This window comes from Gymnodraco acuticeps, unplaced genomic scaffold, assembly GCF_902827175.1.
Source record: "Gymnodraco acuticeps unplaced genomic scaffold, fGymAcu1.1, whole genome shotgun sequence".
NCBI classification, from domain to species: domain Eukaryota; kingdom Metazoa; phylum Chordata; class Actinopteri; order Perciformes; family Bathydraconidae; genus Gymnodraco; species Gymnodraco acuticeps.
This window is the reverse complement of record NW_022990042.1, coordinates 3,507,998-3,525,004: the sequence shown is the minus strand read 5'-3', so window position 1 is coordinate 3,525,004 and position 17,007 is coordinate 3,507,998. Positions and strand designations below refer to the sequence as shown.

Genomic DNA, 17,007 nt, shown 5'->3' with positions numbered 1-17,007 from the left:
TCATGAAACTTGCTCCATTTATTGGTACCAGTCCTAGAACCATACCCTGAAAAATGCTTGAGGGTGGGATTCATAGAAACCTCTTTTTTGGGGGGGGGGGGCATTTTATGACAGGCCTAGCCATCACAATATGCCCCCCCTTGCTATCTTACAAAATAAAAGTGTCACATTCATGAAACTTGCTCCATTTATTGGTACCAGTCCTAGAACCATACCCTGAAAAATTCTTGAGGGTGGGATTCATAGAAACCTATCTTGGTGGGGGGGGGCATTATATGACAGGCCTGGCCATCACAATATGCCCCCCCTTGCTATCTTACAAAATAAAAGTGTCACATTCATGAAACTTGCTCCATTTATTGGTACCAGTCCTAGAACCATACCCTGAAAAATGCTTGAGGGTGGGATTAATAGAAACCTCTTTTGGTGGGGGAGGGGAATTTTATGACAGGCCAAACAATAGTTGCATTGGTTGAAATGACAGTGGACAGTTAATGATGGTTCCTTCGGGGCATTATGTGCATCCAGGGCACAAGTACGGTTGATCAACTGGCGGCCTTTGTACACATTGGTGGTGGTACCACTGCTGACAAATGTCACAGCAAATCTGAGAAAACAATAAATACTTGTTATGTAAGGTATGCATTATGGGATTTTGTTATGATAATAGAATATCTCTAATGTATTTCCCACTAACATTCTAACCATTCCTTCAATAATCGAAATCTTTCAAAAACATAAATGTTGTGTTATGAGAAAGAAATACATTTTCAACAAAAATGTATGGAAAAACAAGCAAAACATTAACCCTTTATCAGTTCATGCTGAAGATGCCAAATATAGTAGCAATTACCAACGCAAATGTTATGTTGATAAAGTCTGGAAACATATTTCTGCTAATTTTCTTTATTTGTAATGTGCAATAGGAAATTACCCAATGTTCTTCATCCTGCTCCTCCATCCCGCAGTAAAAGCAAAGCCTGCTTAGATCATCTGTTGAGACAAAACGTAATCAATATCTTCAGATAAACCACATTGCAGATTTGGGGTCAAGGTGACCCATTCCAAATTTTGACTAAAAGGTCAATTATATAAGGACACATTTGTTGTGGTCTTTTATTATTTTGTGTGAAGAAAAGGCAAAACACACACAAACACATAGATTTTCTAAATGATTAAATCTGAGCACAGAGGAGCCATCTGCTCCTTCTTTCACCCTCTCCGTACCCTCTGTAGAATGGGAACCTGCACAATGTCATTACAAAAACTTCTTTCGCACTGTACGCATCAATTTAAGTTTGGTTCTCATGGTTCTTTTGTTGTTCATCACATGTATTAGCTATACAGCTTTGATTATAATAAGTTCAAGGTAAAAATTAACTGAGGATATCAGTTAAAAGTAATACACACCAATGAGCACATTGAAAGGAGGAAGATGGGGAAATCTCACATCTTAAATAAACCGCAGAATTGAAAGGGTGTGTTGGAGTGTGATGTGTGTAGCCTATATGAAATTGCAGTTGAAGATGCCTGCCTGCGATGCTTCATATGTTATCTGTTTGGAGTTGAGATACACAATATACTGTATGTAGTGACTATTTACCCTAATCTATACTTAAGCCACTGTGTTGCTTTTAAAACCCTGATAATTTCCCTGGTCAAGATTAGTAGTTATACACATACCACTTTCGTCTCATTAGTATGCATAGAAAGTGACAGGTCACACCTCTCCCTACTTATTAAGCCCCGCCCACTTCCGGCTAAACCCCGCCCACTTCCGGCTAAGCCCCGCCCACTTCCACCGGAAGTCCCGCCCCTCCATAAGCCCCGCCCCTTCCGCCGGAAGTCCCGCCCCCACTTCCGGTTTTTCAAAATAAAATTAAAAATATTTTAAAAATGATAAAAAATAAAAATGCTGCCCCTACCGGTCACCCCCACTTCCGGTTTTTCAAAATAAAATTAAAAAATATTTTAAAATGATAAAAATAAAAATGCTGCCCCTACCGGTCACCCCCACTTCCGGTTTTTCAAAATAAAATTAAAAAATATTTTAAAAATGATAAAAATAAAAATGCTGCCCCTACCGGTCGCCCCCGCTTCCGGTTTTCAAAATAAAATAACATGAAATGTAACAACCATATATTTTAAAAGTAATGTCTCAACTCTAAAGAGCAAGGCCCCGCCACCTAACCACTTCCTGTGCCCCTGTATACAGCAGTATTGACTGTAACTTACAAATACTTGCAAATAACATGAAATATACAACCATATATTTTAAAAGTAATGTCTCAACTCTAAAGAGCAAGGCCCCGCCACCTAACCACTTCCTGTGCCCCTGTATACAGCAGTATTGACTGTAACTTACAAATACTTGCAAATAACATGAAATATACAACCATATATTTGTAAAAGTACTGTCAATCTCACTAACTCTCTCTCTCTCGCTCTCTGCTATTCTCTGCCGTGAAAAGTTTGGTGAACAGTCAAGACAGGTGTGGGGACCATAAAACCCCCAGACATCCTCTGCGGGACAAATGGTGGGGCGATGGGGAGGGGGGACACACACACACACACACACACACACACACACACACACACACCACTCACCCCCTCTTCCGTTCAGGATGTTTCTTTTCAAGTTTTTGTGAAACTGCTAAAGAAGTATTTGTTTTGCAAAAGAGGTTATTTTCAAAAGATCTTATTTAGGTTTTAATAGTGATACCTAAGGGTATTCTCTTTCAGTATATGGATTTGTGAACTAATGTGTAATTACTTTTATTAACTATAATTGCACAGGATCATTCTAAGAAGAGTGAGAGGGCTAATGAGCCAGCACCATACCTCCTCTATGCATTTTCTTGACCTGTATCTGATCATGAAAAACTTGACTCTTTTTAAAAAAGTTATTTTTCATCTATCATTTTCAACCATGCAACAAGAGATCAAATTTAAGAATAAGTAATAGTTTGTCACGATTTTACGGGAAATAGTCAGTGCGCAATGTCACATCTTAAAGACAGCTTTAACTGGATAAATGGTTAGTCTTTTTTCAAAACATACCGTACGTTCTGCATGTTAGTATATTTGGTCAATCGATTAGACCCTACTGCCCTAGACGCATGCCCTCAATAGGGAAGTCACGCTTTGGGAAGAGGTGTTTCATTTCACAGATCCACCTTGATTTGTTGTTGTGAGGGGTGAAGGAAGAGGGACGGGGGAGGAAAATTCAGAGGATGAAAAAGCAGAAAACATAACTTGTTTTTGTAAAACGGTCAGCACGTCAGTTTCAAGAAAGACGTTTGCATACATAAAAAAGTGTATCTTACAGTTCCTTTTGTGAGAGAATTACACACAAATCTGCAGAGTGTCACTAAAAAGTTGTAACACAGGGACTGACATTCTGTATGGGGTTTCACACGGACACAAAGTCTACTTCATTATCTACTTTGTCAGCTTTTATACACAAAAGTGTATCTTTCAGTAACTTTCTCAGAGAATTTAAGCATAAATCTGTCAAAGATTCTTAACGAAATCTACTTCATTATCTACTTTGTCAGCTTTTATACACAAAAGTGTATCTTTCAGTAACTTTCTCAGAGAATTTAAGCATAAATCTGTCAAAGATTCTTAACGAAATCTACTTCATTATCTACTTTGTCAGCTTTTATACACAAAAGTGTATCTTTCAGTAACTTTCTCAGAGAATTTAAGCATAAATCTGTCAAAGATTCTTAACGAAATCTACTTCATTATCTACTTTTCAGCTTTTATACACAAAAGTGTATCCTTCAGTAACTTTCTCAGAGAATTTAAGCACGTCAGTTTCAAGAAAGACGACAATAATTAGTAGTTAGACATTTTGGAGAAATGTTCTCTGTCGTTCTTAATGCAAAAACAAATCATCTCTACTCCCTTTGGGTGAAGTCCAGGAATGTTCTAGGGGGAGTGGACACTTGCTGTTACATGGCATAAAGCTTCTGCAGTGTGCCAATAAATGTATAGTTTCCCTAAAGCTCCATACATTTACACATATTGACTAATGACTCAGCACATGAGGGGTAAATACAAAACAAATCTAAATATCACCAATTATTCCAGAATGTGACTAGAATAGAGTCTAGAGAATGGACCCAGGCTTTGTCTTCAGCCATCAACTAAATAGGGGCGTGCTTTTTTTTTTTAATCACCAGTATGTTACTCACCATTGAAGACAGTGTTGAGGGGGCAAGCAAAGTGTACTCAGCGGCAGATTGCATGGAAGCAGAAAGGCCTGGCTCAGACACCATGTCTCCAAAGGTTGACGGGGAACTTCCAACCAGTTCCATCACCTGTTTAGCTTGAGGGAATTTAAACACCATTAAAAATATGGATTAAAGAAAAACAATATATGTAGTAAATCGGGTAATCATTAATAAGGGGAAAATGTGCAAGTCTAACCTGAGTCTGGCATGAGCACTTGATCAATAAGGTGGATGACAATGTCCTTCTTGAGCACCATCTTGATGCCATTGACTGTTAAACTCTCGCCATCACAGCCTTGAAATCAAAGTAACGCGTCTAAAAACATATATTTTAGAAAAGTAATGTTAGTCATGTCAAGTTATCAAGACTGCTGTGTTTCATCGAAACAGTGTACAGAGCAGAAAGGGGAACATTTGTCGCCACATTAACATACCGACTCCTCTATCAGTTTTTGCATACATAAAAAGTGTATCTTACAGTTCCTTTTGTGAGAGAATTACACACAAATCTGCAGAGTGTCACTAAAAAGTTTTACACAGGGACTGACATTCTGTATGAGGGTTTCACACCTGAGCTGCTGGGGGGAGGGCGTTGAAAAGCGGGTGAGTATGTTTTGGCTCTCTGGTGTGTTAAGAGTTACAGTCTTAAAGAAAAATCTGGTCAGAAAAAGTACTTAACTTTCTACCAGTTGTAAATTGTCATACATATAAAAAAAGTAAGAGACTTACTGTTTCCTTTGTGAGAGAATTACACATAAATCTGCAGAGTGTCTGTAAAAAGTCTCAAAATCACAAACTGCAGACGCCTCAAGGAGAGACTTGAAAAGATCCATGCGAGTGGGGGGAGAAGAAGAAGACTAATAACCAGCAGTTGACTGAAGCCAGGGACTTTTTTCTTTAAAGTAAAATAAAAATGGGAAACTACTATGCAAAACGCTCTGTATATATTGATCAGAATGTAGTCAATACCCTTTTAATAAGTGTGGTGATGAGGACGATTGAAAACAGAACGAGTAGTGACCCCTGTGTAAACAGAATGGCTGAAGTTTGTAAACTAGAAGACATTTTGGCTATTGTGCGTTCTGGCAGTACTATCCCCGGTCATTGGGAAACGATTGTAAACGAAACATTTAAAGTGGTCCTGGAATCTTCATTTTCCGAAACATTCTGTAACATTATCTCAGAAATGAAACAAACATCAAAAGTGTATCATGTGCTATCAGTGTATGCTCTGTTTGTAGATGTAATGCATCTCTGTGCAGAAAGCAGCATACACATGAATATTCTGACTGAAGTGAAAAAACTCCATCACGATATCTCCAGTCATATGGGGAATTCTAAGCTGGAGACGGTCCTGCGGATGTTGCAATCAGTATAACTATTTGATTTTGGGTGTGAAAAATAAAAAAGTGTTTTTTACATTTAAAAACTGTTGTCTTCATTATAGCAAGGGGGAGCGTGTCTGATACATGTGTATTACAGTCCTTCTTTTTGTGTTTTTTCAGTGTTTTTCTGTGTGTCTGTACACACAAAGCACAAATCATTTCAAACAAACCCTGAATCAAATTTAGAGAGGACCATTAAGAGTCAGATTCTTAACAAAATCTACAGACACAAAGTACTTCATTATCTACTTTTCAGCTTTTATACACAAAAGTGTATCCTTCAGTAACTTTCTCAGAGAATTTAAGCATAAATCTGCCAAATGTTTCAAAACTGCCTTGTTTCACTGAAATAGCCTCAAAATCACAAACTGCCATTAAGAGTCAGATGCTTTTACGGAATCTAATAAAACAGAGTATTTTCTACAGATGACTCCTCCCACTCAACGCAATAAGTACCATCCCATTCAGCAAATCATATAAAACTAAGGACCCCCACTAAGACGACCGTTGAAAGTAGCCATGAATCTGAGAAAAACCAAGTCTGATATAGCCTCCCCTTATTATCACCAGGATAACGGATATGGGCTTAATGACTGGATGTTACAAAGTAAGGGGGAGGATGTTCCCGAAGAAGAGCCCTCCTCTATATCATATCCATGTAAGGTCTTTAGGACAAAAGAGGACCACGATAACATGACATATGAAGAATATCTTTCTTTAAAAGAGGGTATTATAGATAACCTTGATAGAAACAGTATATCTCATACCACTCGCCAAGATCGCAAACGACAATTAGCAGAAAAGAAAAGAAAAAGTAAAGAAAAACGAAGAAAAATGAAAAGGAGAAGAAAAATGAAAAGCAAACGCAGAATGAGAATGAAAAAAAAAGGACGGAAAACCAAAAAGACAAAACGAAGGAAGGTGAAAAGAAAAAGGAACAAAGTGAAGAAATGTAATGGTGTTGTTGAGTCATTACCGGATCATAATAATCTTATAGATCATCTACCGCTAACCGACTGCTGCGAATGTGTTGAACAAATACCAAAAGCAATGGCAGAGCTTTGCTTCAATATAATGAGAGAAAAAGCACGATACTGTGGAATTGCCCAAATTGGTGACAGTGCCAGAACATGCATTAAAAGAATGTTGGAGGATTTCTATTCTAGTATCGGTTGTCATTACATCGAGGGATATGCCAAAACGTGTGACGACATAGACAAAGCTTTTGAAGACAATTATATGGTACCTGTCCTTACAGCTAAACAAATCCTACGCCAGGTATTCAACAGACCACAAGAAGCACAAGAAGCTCCAGAAAGGATTACATTCAGAGCTAATAACGGTGAAACCGAAGAAGAAGCAAAGCAGATTATAATCGTTGCGGGTGAAAGGATAGAGAATTTGCATGTGATGTTAATGCATTTATCTGATATAAAAAATGCATTTGTTTACTTCCAAGAGACCCCTAAACATCTACTTGGGCAATGTGAATTGAACGATAAACCGATCACTGTCAATGAAACGCGGAGAGAAGCAGCAGTGCAAATCGTTAAGTCTATTACCTTGTATGCACTACGGCATTAACTTGGTCAAATGTAATGTGTTTTTATGAAAGTGTGTTGAATGTTGTGTTTTCAATTAAACAACCATTACAAAATGAAAATGTGTTTTATTTTTTGCTCTCATATATAGTAATAGTATTGTAAACGAAACATTTATAATAAATCTTCGACAGGCTGCCACACAGCCTGCAGTCCGTCACCCCGACCCTCAGTATGTGCACTAAAGAATGGGCAAAGATTACGGCTTTTTTCGGTTTTCTAACCACCATTAGGCGTCTAAAAAAGAGTTGGTTTTACTGAGGCACCATTTTTTGCACGTAATGGATGTCCTGTGGTGCTGGTCAGTCAGAGTTGAATAGGCCTGCGTCAGGGGTTCACACCAAAAGCCATAAAGGAGTCTTTTGTCATTGATGAGCGAGGTCATCTCTCTCCTCCACTGGCCAATAAACTTTCACATTCTCCACTTTTTTATGATTTTGTTTAGCTCACGGACCCCAAACAAAAGTGCAAAGAATTGAATTAATCACAGGGAAATGAATAAAGGATTAATTTGCATTGATTTTTGCTCCACCACAAATGGAGTCATTTTCTTGACCATAAGGACCTGAGATGTGCACCAACCTGGTGACCAAATACAAGAAGCATCTGACCTATGTGCTGTCCAACAAGGGTTTCTCCACCAAGTACTAAGACATGTTTTGCAAGGGGATCAAATACTTATTTCCTCCACTATATTTGACTCTTCACTTGCTGTAACAAATATGCATTTCCTCTCTGTGGGACGAATAAGGGTATTCTGATAATTCCTCATACATACTCCTTTAAACCATTTTTTAAAAGTTAAGACATTCAATGGTAACCTTGTTAACAGAAGTGGCAATAACAGTGATATTGACTTTTAGTGATTTATTTATTATGCACTTTTTTTCCTGCAGGTGTGGCTTGAGGAAGGAACACAACGGCGGAGGAAAATGCCACAATGTCAATGGGGGTACATGAGCCAACCACCTTAGGTATAAAGGCAGGGTTGGGCTTCAGCAACACTCTCGTTTGCCCCGGGGCAAACTGAGTGCACGAAGGATGTACAGGCAATAAGGCTGTAAAACTCCTGAGCTCTGTGAAGTGTTTTTACTTATCTTTTTTTATGTCTTGAGTATATTGTATGTTGCATTATTGGAGAAGCTTAGGACCCAGGGTTAGGTTTAGGGTTTTCATTGCCTAAACAACGCTGTTGTGCATACATTATGTCAATACAACTTGGTATGTTGAATTGAAACTTGTGTCCAACAGTATAATCAACCAGTGCTGCTATAAGCTCCGTGGCAGGGGGAGACGTGATGGCAGTTTATAGCAGCACTGGTTGATTATACTGTTGGACACAAGTTTCAATTCAACATACCAAGTTGTATTGACATAATGTATGCACAACAGCGTTGTTTAGGCAATGAAAACCCTAAACCTAACCCTGGGTCCTAAGCTTCTCCAATAATGCAACATACAATATACTCAAGACATAAAAAAAGATAAGTAAAAACACTTCACAGAGCTCAGGAGTTTTACAGCCTTATTGCCTGTACATCCTTCGTGCACTCAGTTTGCCCCGGGGCAAACGAGAGTGTTGCTGAAGCCCAACCCTGCCTTTATACCTAAGGTGGTTGGCTCATGTACCCCCATTGACATTGTGGCATTTTCCTCCGCCGTTGTGTTCCTTCCTCAAGCCACACCTGCAGGAAAAAAAGTGCATAATAAATAAATCACTAAAAGTCAATATCACTGTTATTGCCACTTCTGTTAACAAGGTTACCATTGAATGTCTTAACTTTTAAAAAATGGTTTAAAGGAGTATGTATGAGGAATTATCAGAATACCCTTATTCGTCCCACAGAGAGGAAATGCATATTTGTTACAGCAAGTGAAGAGTCAAATATAGTGGAGGAAATAAGTATTTGATCCCCTTGCAAAACATGTCTTAGTACTTGGTGGAGAAACCCTTGTTGGACAGCACATAGGTCAGATGCTTCTTGTATTTGGTCACCAGGTTGGTGCACATCTCAGGTCCTTATGGTCAAGAAAATGACTCCATTTGTGGTGGAGCAAAAATCAATGCAAATTAATCCTTTATTCATTTCCCTGTGATTAATTCAATTCTTTGCACTTTTGTTTGGGGTCCGTGAGCTAAACAAAATCATAAAAAAGTGGAGAATGTGAAAGTTTATTGGCCAGTGGAGGAGAGAGATGACCTCGCTCATCAATGACAAAAGACTCCTTTATGGCTTTTGGTGTGAACCCCTGACGCAGGCCTATTCAACTCTGACTGACCAGCACCACAGGACATCCATTACGTGCAAAAAATGGTGCCTCAGTAAAACCAACTCTTTTTTAGACGCCTAATGGTGGTTAGAAAACCGAAAAAAGCCGTAATCTTTGCCCATTCTTTAGTGCACATACTGAGGGTCGGGGTGACGGACTGCAGGCTGTGTGGCAGCCTGTCGAAGATTTATTATAAATGTTTCGTTTACAATACTATTACTATATATGAGAGCAAAAAATAAAACACATTTTCATTTTGTAATGGTTGTTTAATTGAAAACACAACATTCAACACACTTTCATAAAAACACATTACATTTGACCAAGTTAATGCCGTAGTGCATACAAGGTAATAGACTTAACGATTTGCACTGCTGCTTCTCTCCGCGTTTCATTGACAGTGATCGGTTTATCGTTCAATTCACATTGCCCAAGTAGATGTTTAGGGGTCTCTTGGAAGTAAACAAATGCATTTTTTATATCAGATAAATGCATTAACATCACATGCAAATTCTCTATCCTTTCACCCGCAACGATTATAATCTGCTTTGCTTCTTCTTCGGTTTCACCGTTATTAGCTCTGAATGTAATCCTTTCTGGGGCTTCTTGTGCTTCTTGTGGTCTGTTGAATACCTGGCGTAGGATTTGTTTAGCTGTAAGGACAGGTACCATATAATTGTCTTCAAAAGCTTTGTCTATGTCGTCACACGTTTTGGCATATCCCTCGATGTAATGACAACCGATACTAGAATAGAAATCCTCCAACATTCTTTTAATGCATGTTCTGGCACTGTCACCAATTTGGGCAATTCCACAGTATCGTGCTTTTTCTCTCATTATATTGAAGCAAAGCTCTGCCATTGCTTTTGGTATTTGTTCAACACATTCGCAGCAGTCGGTTAGCGGTAGATGATCTATAAGATTATTATGATCCGGTAATGACTCAACAACACCATTACATTTCTTCACTTTGTTCCTTTTTCTTTTCACCTTCCTTCGTTTTGTCTTTTTGGTTTTCCGTCCTTTTCTTTTCATTCTCATTCTGCGTTTGCTTTTCATTTTTCTTCTCCTTTTCATTTTTCTTCGTTTTTCTTTACTTTTTCTTTTCTTTTCTGCTAATTGTCGTTTGCGATCTTGGCGAGTGGTATGAGATATACTGTTTCTATCAAGGTTATCTATAATACCCTCTTTTAAAGAAAGATATTCTTCATATGTCATGTTATCGTGGTCCTCTTTTGTCCTAAAGACCTTACATGGATATGATATAGAGGAGGGCTCTTCTTCGGGAACATCCTCCCCCTTACTTTGTAACATCCAGTCATTAAGCCCATATCCGTTATCCTGGTGATAATAAGGGGAGGCTATATCAGACTTGGTTTTTCTCAGATTCATGGCTACTTTCAACGGTCGTCTTAGTGGGGGTCCTTAGTTTTATATGATTTGCTGAATGGGATGGTACTTATTGCGTTGAGTGGGAGGAGTCATCTGTAGAAAATACTCTGTTTTATTAGATTCCGTAAAAGCATCTGACTCTTAATGGCAGTTTGTGATTTTGAGGCTATTTCAGTGAAACAAGGCAGTTTTGAAACATTTGGCAGATTTATGCTTAAATTCTCTGAGAAAGTTACTGAAGGATACACTTTTGTGTATAAAAGCTGAAAAGTAGATAATGAAGTACTTTGTGTCTGTAGATTTTGTTAAGAATCTGACTCTTAATGGTCCTCTCTAAATTTGATTCAGGGTTTGTTTGAAATGATTTGTGCTTTGTGTGTACAGACACACAGAAAAACACTGAAAAACACAAAAAGAAGGACTGTAATACACATGTATCAGACACGCTCCCCCTTGCTATAATGAAGACAACAGTTTTTAAATGTAAAAAACACTTTTTTATTTTTCACACCCAAAATCAAATAGTTATACTGATTGCAACATCCGCAGGACCGTCTCCAGCTTAGAATTCCCCATATGACTGGAGATATCGTGATGGAGTTTTTTCACTTCAGTCAGAATATTCATGTGTATGCTGCTTTCTGCACAGAGATGCATTACATCTACAAACAGAGCATACACTGATAGCACATGATACACTTTTGATGTTTGTTTCATTTCTGAGATAATGTTACAGAATGTTTCGGAAAATGAAGATTCCAGGACCACTTTAAATGTTTCGTTTACAATCGTTTCCCAATGACCGGGGATAGTACTGCCAGAACGCACAATAGCCAAAATGTCTTCTAGTTTACAAACTTCAGCCATTCTGTTTACACAGGGGTCACTACTCGTTCTGTTTTCAATCGTCCTCATCACCACACTTATTAAAAGGGTATTGACTACATTCTGATCAATATATACAGAGCGTTTTGCATAGTAGTTTCCCATTTTTATTTTACTTTAAAGAAAAAAGTCCCTGGCTTCAGTCAACTGCTGGTTATTAGTCTTCTTCTTCTCCCCCCACTCGCATGGATCTTTTCAAGTCTCTCCTTGAGGCGTCTGCAGTTTGTGATTTTGAGACTTTTTACAGACACTCTGCAGATTTATGTGTAATTCTCTCACAAAGGAAACAGTAAGTCTCTTACTTTTTTTATATGTATGACAATTTACAACTGGTAGAAAGTTAAGTACTTTTTCTGACCAGATTTTTCTTTAAGACTGTAACTCTTAACACACCAGAGAGCCAAAACATACTCACCCGCTTTTCAACGCCCTCCCCCCAGCAGCTCAGGTGTGAAACCCTCATACAGAATGTCAGTCCCTGTGTAAAACTTTTTAGTGACACTCTGCAGATTTGTGTGTAATTCTCTCACAAAAGGAACTGTAAGATACACTTTTTATGTATGCAAAAACTGATAGAGGAGTCGGTATGTTAATGTGGCGACAAATGTTCCCCTTTCTGCTCTGTACACTGTTTCGATGAAACACAGCAGTCTTGATAACTTGACATGACTAACATTACTTTTCTAAAATATATGTTTTTAGACGCGTTACTTTGATTTCAAGGCTGTGATGGCGAGAGTTTAACAGTCAATGGCATCAAGATGGTGCTCAAGAAGGACATTGTCATCCACCTTATTGATCAAGTGCTCATGCCAGACTCAGGTTAGACTTGCACATTTTCCCCTTATTAATGATTACCCGATTTACTACATATATTGTTTTTCTGTAATCCATATTTTTAATGGTGTTTAAATTCCCTCAAGCTAAACAGGTGATGGAACTGGTTGGAAGTTCCCCGTCAACCTTTGGAGACATGGTGTCTGAGCCAGGCCTTTCTGCTTCCATGCAATCTGCCGCTGAGTACACTTTGCTTGCCCCCTCAACACTGTCTTCAATGGTGAGTAACATACTGGTGATTAAAAAAAAAAAGCACGCCCCTATTTAGTTGATGGCTGAAGACAAAGCCTGGGTCCATTCTCTAGACTCTATTCTAGTCACATTCTGGAATAATTGGTGATATTTAGATTTGTTTTGTATTTACCCCTCATGTGCTGAGTCATTAGTCAATATGTGTAAATGTATGGAGCTTTAGGGAAACTATACATTTATTGGCACACTGCAGAAGCTTTATGCCATGTAACAGCAAGTGTCCACTCCCCCTAGAACATTCCTGGACTTCACCCAAAGGGAGTAGAGATGATTTGTTTTTGCATTAAGAACGACAGAGAACATTTCTCCAAAATGTCTAACTACTAATTATTGTCGTCTTTCTTGAAACTGACGTGCTTAAATTCTCTGAGAAAGTTACTGAAGGATACACTTTTGTGTATAAAAGCTGAAAAGTAGATAATGAAGTAGATTTCGTTAAGAATCTTTGACAGATTTATGCTTAAATTCTCTGAGAAAGTTACTGAAAGATACACTTTTGTGTATAAAAGCTGACAAAGTAGATAATGAAGTAGATTTCGTTAAGAATCTTTGACAGATTTATGCTTAAATTCTCTGAGAAAGTTACTGAAAGATACACTTTTGTGTATAAAAGCTGACAAAGTAGATAATGAAGTAGATTTCGTTAAGAATCTTTGACAGATTTATGCTTAAATTCTCTGAGAAAGTTACTGAAAGATACACTTTTGTGTATAAAAGCTGACAAAGTAGATAATGAAGTAGACTTTGTGTCCGTGTGAAACCCCATACAGAATGTCAGTCCCTGTGTTACAACTTTTTAGTGACACTCTGCAGATTTGTGTGTAATTCTCTCACAAAAGGAACTGTAAGATACACTTTTTTATGTATGCAAACGTCTTTCTTGAAACTGACGTGCTGACCGTTTTACAAAAACAAGTTATGTTTTCTGCTTTTTCATCCTCTGAATTTTCCTCCCCCGTCCCTCTTCCTTCACCCCTCACAACAACAAATCAAGGTGGATCTGTGAAATGAAACACCTCTTCCCAAAGCGTGACTTCCCTATTGAGGGCATGCGTCTAGGGCAGTAGGGTCTAATCGATTGACCAAATATACTAACATGCAGAACGTACGGTATGTTTTGAAAAAAGACTAACCATTTATCCAGTTAAAGCTGTCTTTAAGATGTGACATTGCGCACTGACTATTTCCCGTAAAATCGTGACAAACTATTACTTATTCTTAAATTTGATCTCTTGTTGCATGGTTGAAAATGATAGATGAAAAATAACTTTTTTAAAAAGAGTCAAGTTTTTCATGATCAGATACAGGTCAAGAAAATGCATAGAGGAGGTATGGTGCTGGCTCATTAGCCCTCTCACTCTTCTTAGAATGATCCTGTGCAATTATAGTTAATAAAAGTAATTACACATTAGTTCACAAATCCATATACTGAAAGAGAATACCCTTAGGTATCACTATTAAAACCTAAATAAGATCTTTTGAAAATAACCTCTTTTGCAAAACAAATACTTCTTTAGCAGTTTCACAAAAACTTGAAAAGAAACATCCTGAACGGAAGAGGGGGGTGAGTGGTGTGTGTGTGTGTGTGTGTGTGTGTGTGTGTGTGTGTGTGTGTCCCCCCTCCCCATCGCCCCACCATTTGTCCCGCAGAGGATGTCTGGGGGTTTTATGGTCCCCACACCTGTCTTGACTGTTCACCAAACTTTTCACGGCAGAGAATAGCAGAGAGCGAGAGAGAGAGAGTTAGTGAGATTGACAGTACTTTTACAAATATATGGTTGTATATTTCATGTTATTTGCAAGTATTTGTAAGTTACAGTCAATACTGCTGTATACAGGGGCACAGGAAGTGGTTAGGTGGCGGGGCCTTGCTCTTTAGAGTTGAGACATTACTTTTAAAATATATGGTTGTATATTTCATGTTATTTGCAAGTATTTGTAAGTTACAGTCAATACTGCTGTATACAGGGGCACAGGAAGTGGTTAGGTGGCGGGGCCTTGCTCTTTAGAGTTGAGACATTACTTTTAAAATATATGGTTGTTACATTTCATGTTATTTTATTTTGAAAACCGGAAGCGGGGGCGACCGGTAGGGGCAGCATTTTTATTTTTATCATTTTTAAAATATTTTTTAATTTTATTTTGAAAAACCGGAAGTGGGGGTGACCGGTAGGGGCAGCATTTTTATTTTTATCATTTTAAAATATTTTTTAATTTTATTTTGAAAAACCGGAAGTGGGGGTGACCGGTAGGGGCAGCATTTTTATTTTTTATCATTTTTAAAATATTTTTAATTTTATTTTGAAAAACCGGAAGTGGGGGCGGGACTTCCGGCGGAAGGGGCGGGGCTTATGGAGGGGCGGGACTTCCGGTGGAAGTGGGCGGGGCTTAGCCGGAAGTGGGCGGGGTTTAGCCGGAAGTGGGCGGGGCTTAATAAGTAGGGAGAGGTGTGACCTGTCACTTTCTATGCATACTAATGAGACGAAAGTGGTATGTGTATAACTACTAAGATTAACCCAACAGTACCAATGGTCCAAGCAGTGATACAATACAACAATTTGCATGGCACATTATTAATATACTAGGTTATTGATGCATACTTATGAGATACAATTAATAAAAGTAACTACATGAAGTCATTGACAATGTTGAGAAAAGGTAACAAACCAGATTCTCTGAGGAGAGAAGTAGCAATGTCCAGCCTCAGCTCGTGCACTGCCTTCTGTGAGGTTTCAAACTCAATTACCTCCCCCAGTAAAATGTTCTCTGCAACTGAAGAGAACCTTGATTAGTATCTGGACTGCATGGTCTATGATTTTACCCTCAAATGGAATACAGACAAATGACCCAACAGATTTAAAGAATGACATGTTGTATATGTGTAGTTTGACACAATTCAATACATCTTTGATCAAGATGTATAAAAGCAAGTCAAGATATTCAGTTTAATTGCTACTGAATTTGAGTTTGAGAGTAATGTTTGGCTAAATGCATTTCACACTCACTTTTAAGGCCAGGACACCACAGGATGTGCTGTCTTGTTGGCGATTATGGGGGAGGGTGCTGCATGTCCATCTTGACACCTTGCAGCCTTTCATCCTCATAAAGGCTCTACAGTATGTAGATAGTACATGTGTCAAGATGCAGCACATCATTGTCAAAATACTCATAAAACACCGGAACTAGTACACTGTATCAAATGTACCTTGTAGATTGCAGGCACACCTTCGTTTTGCCTTTCCCTTCTCCAAGTGGATCCAAGAAGAGGGTTTTCTTCTCATGGGGGTACATTACCTTTTATTATTCACATGGAAACACAACATGCATTAGGCAGGAACCATACATTACGCAGGTACGATGTAGGGTATTGTTTAGATTTGATCAATAATAAGTGACAGCATGTATGTGTGGCCCGGTTATCTTGCAAATCACTAATTATTATGGTGTATACAGCACTATAGATACAGATTGGAGCTTAAAATATGCTCCTATTCTCACCACCAACATCCAGTGATGGTTCTCGTTCACAATTCCCACGATGACTGTGTGTGCCATTGGATCAACCTGAGAGTAGTTGCAAAAGTATTACATTCCTGTTGAAAAATGCACATTTGCAACATTTACAAAAGCAAAGTCATTCCAATCATGTACATACCCGGATTCTTCCAAATGTGTGTTTCCAGATGGCGGTCATAGCGTAGCTGTCAATAACAGCTGCTTGACCGTCATTGCGCTGGTTGATTTTTCTGGGTATGGTTCTAGGACTGGTACCAATAAATGGAGCAAGTTTCATGAATGTGACACTTTTATTTTGTAAGATAGCAAGGGGGGGCATATTGTGATGGCTAGGCCTGTCATAAAATGCCCACCCCTCCAAAAAAAAAAGAGGTTTCTATGAATCCCACCCTCAAGCATTTTTCAGGGTATGGTTCTAGGACTGGTACCAATAAATGGAGCAAGTTTCATGAATGTGACACTTTTATTTTGTAAGATAGCAAGGGGGGGCATATTGTGATGGCCAGGCCTGTCATAAAATGCCCCCCCCCCACCAAAAGAGGTTTCTATGAATCCCACCCTCAAGCATTTTTCAGGGTATGGTTCTAGGACTGGTACCAATAAATGGAGCAAGTTTCATGAATGGGA

At 38.5% G+C, this 17,007-nt stretch overlaps 1 protein-coding gene across 1 annotated transcript; it reads right to left on the bottom strand.

Moving 5' to 3' along the window:
* Nucleotides 1–355: 355 nt before the first annotated feature.
* LOC117545520 lies at nt 356–16,670 on the bottom strand. Its single transcript, XM_034215337.1, has 7 exons — nt 16,520–16,670; nt 16,363–16,428; nt 16,070–16,158; nt 15,870–15,975; nt 15,532–15,601; nt 935–993; nt 356–607 (listed from the first exon to the last, which is right to left on the bottom strand). The coding sequence occupies exons 1-7, from the start codon at nt 16,655–16,657 to the stop codon at nt 515–517; spliced, it is 621 nt and encodes a 206-aa protein (XP_034071228.1). The 5' UTR covers nt 16,658–16,670; the 3' UTR covers nt 356–514.
* Nucleotides 16,671–17,007: the final 337 nt, after the last annotated feature.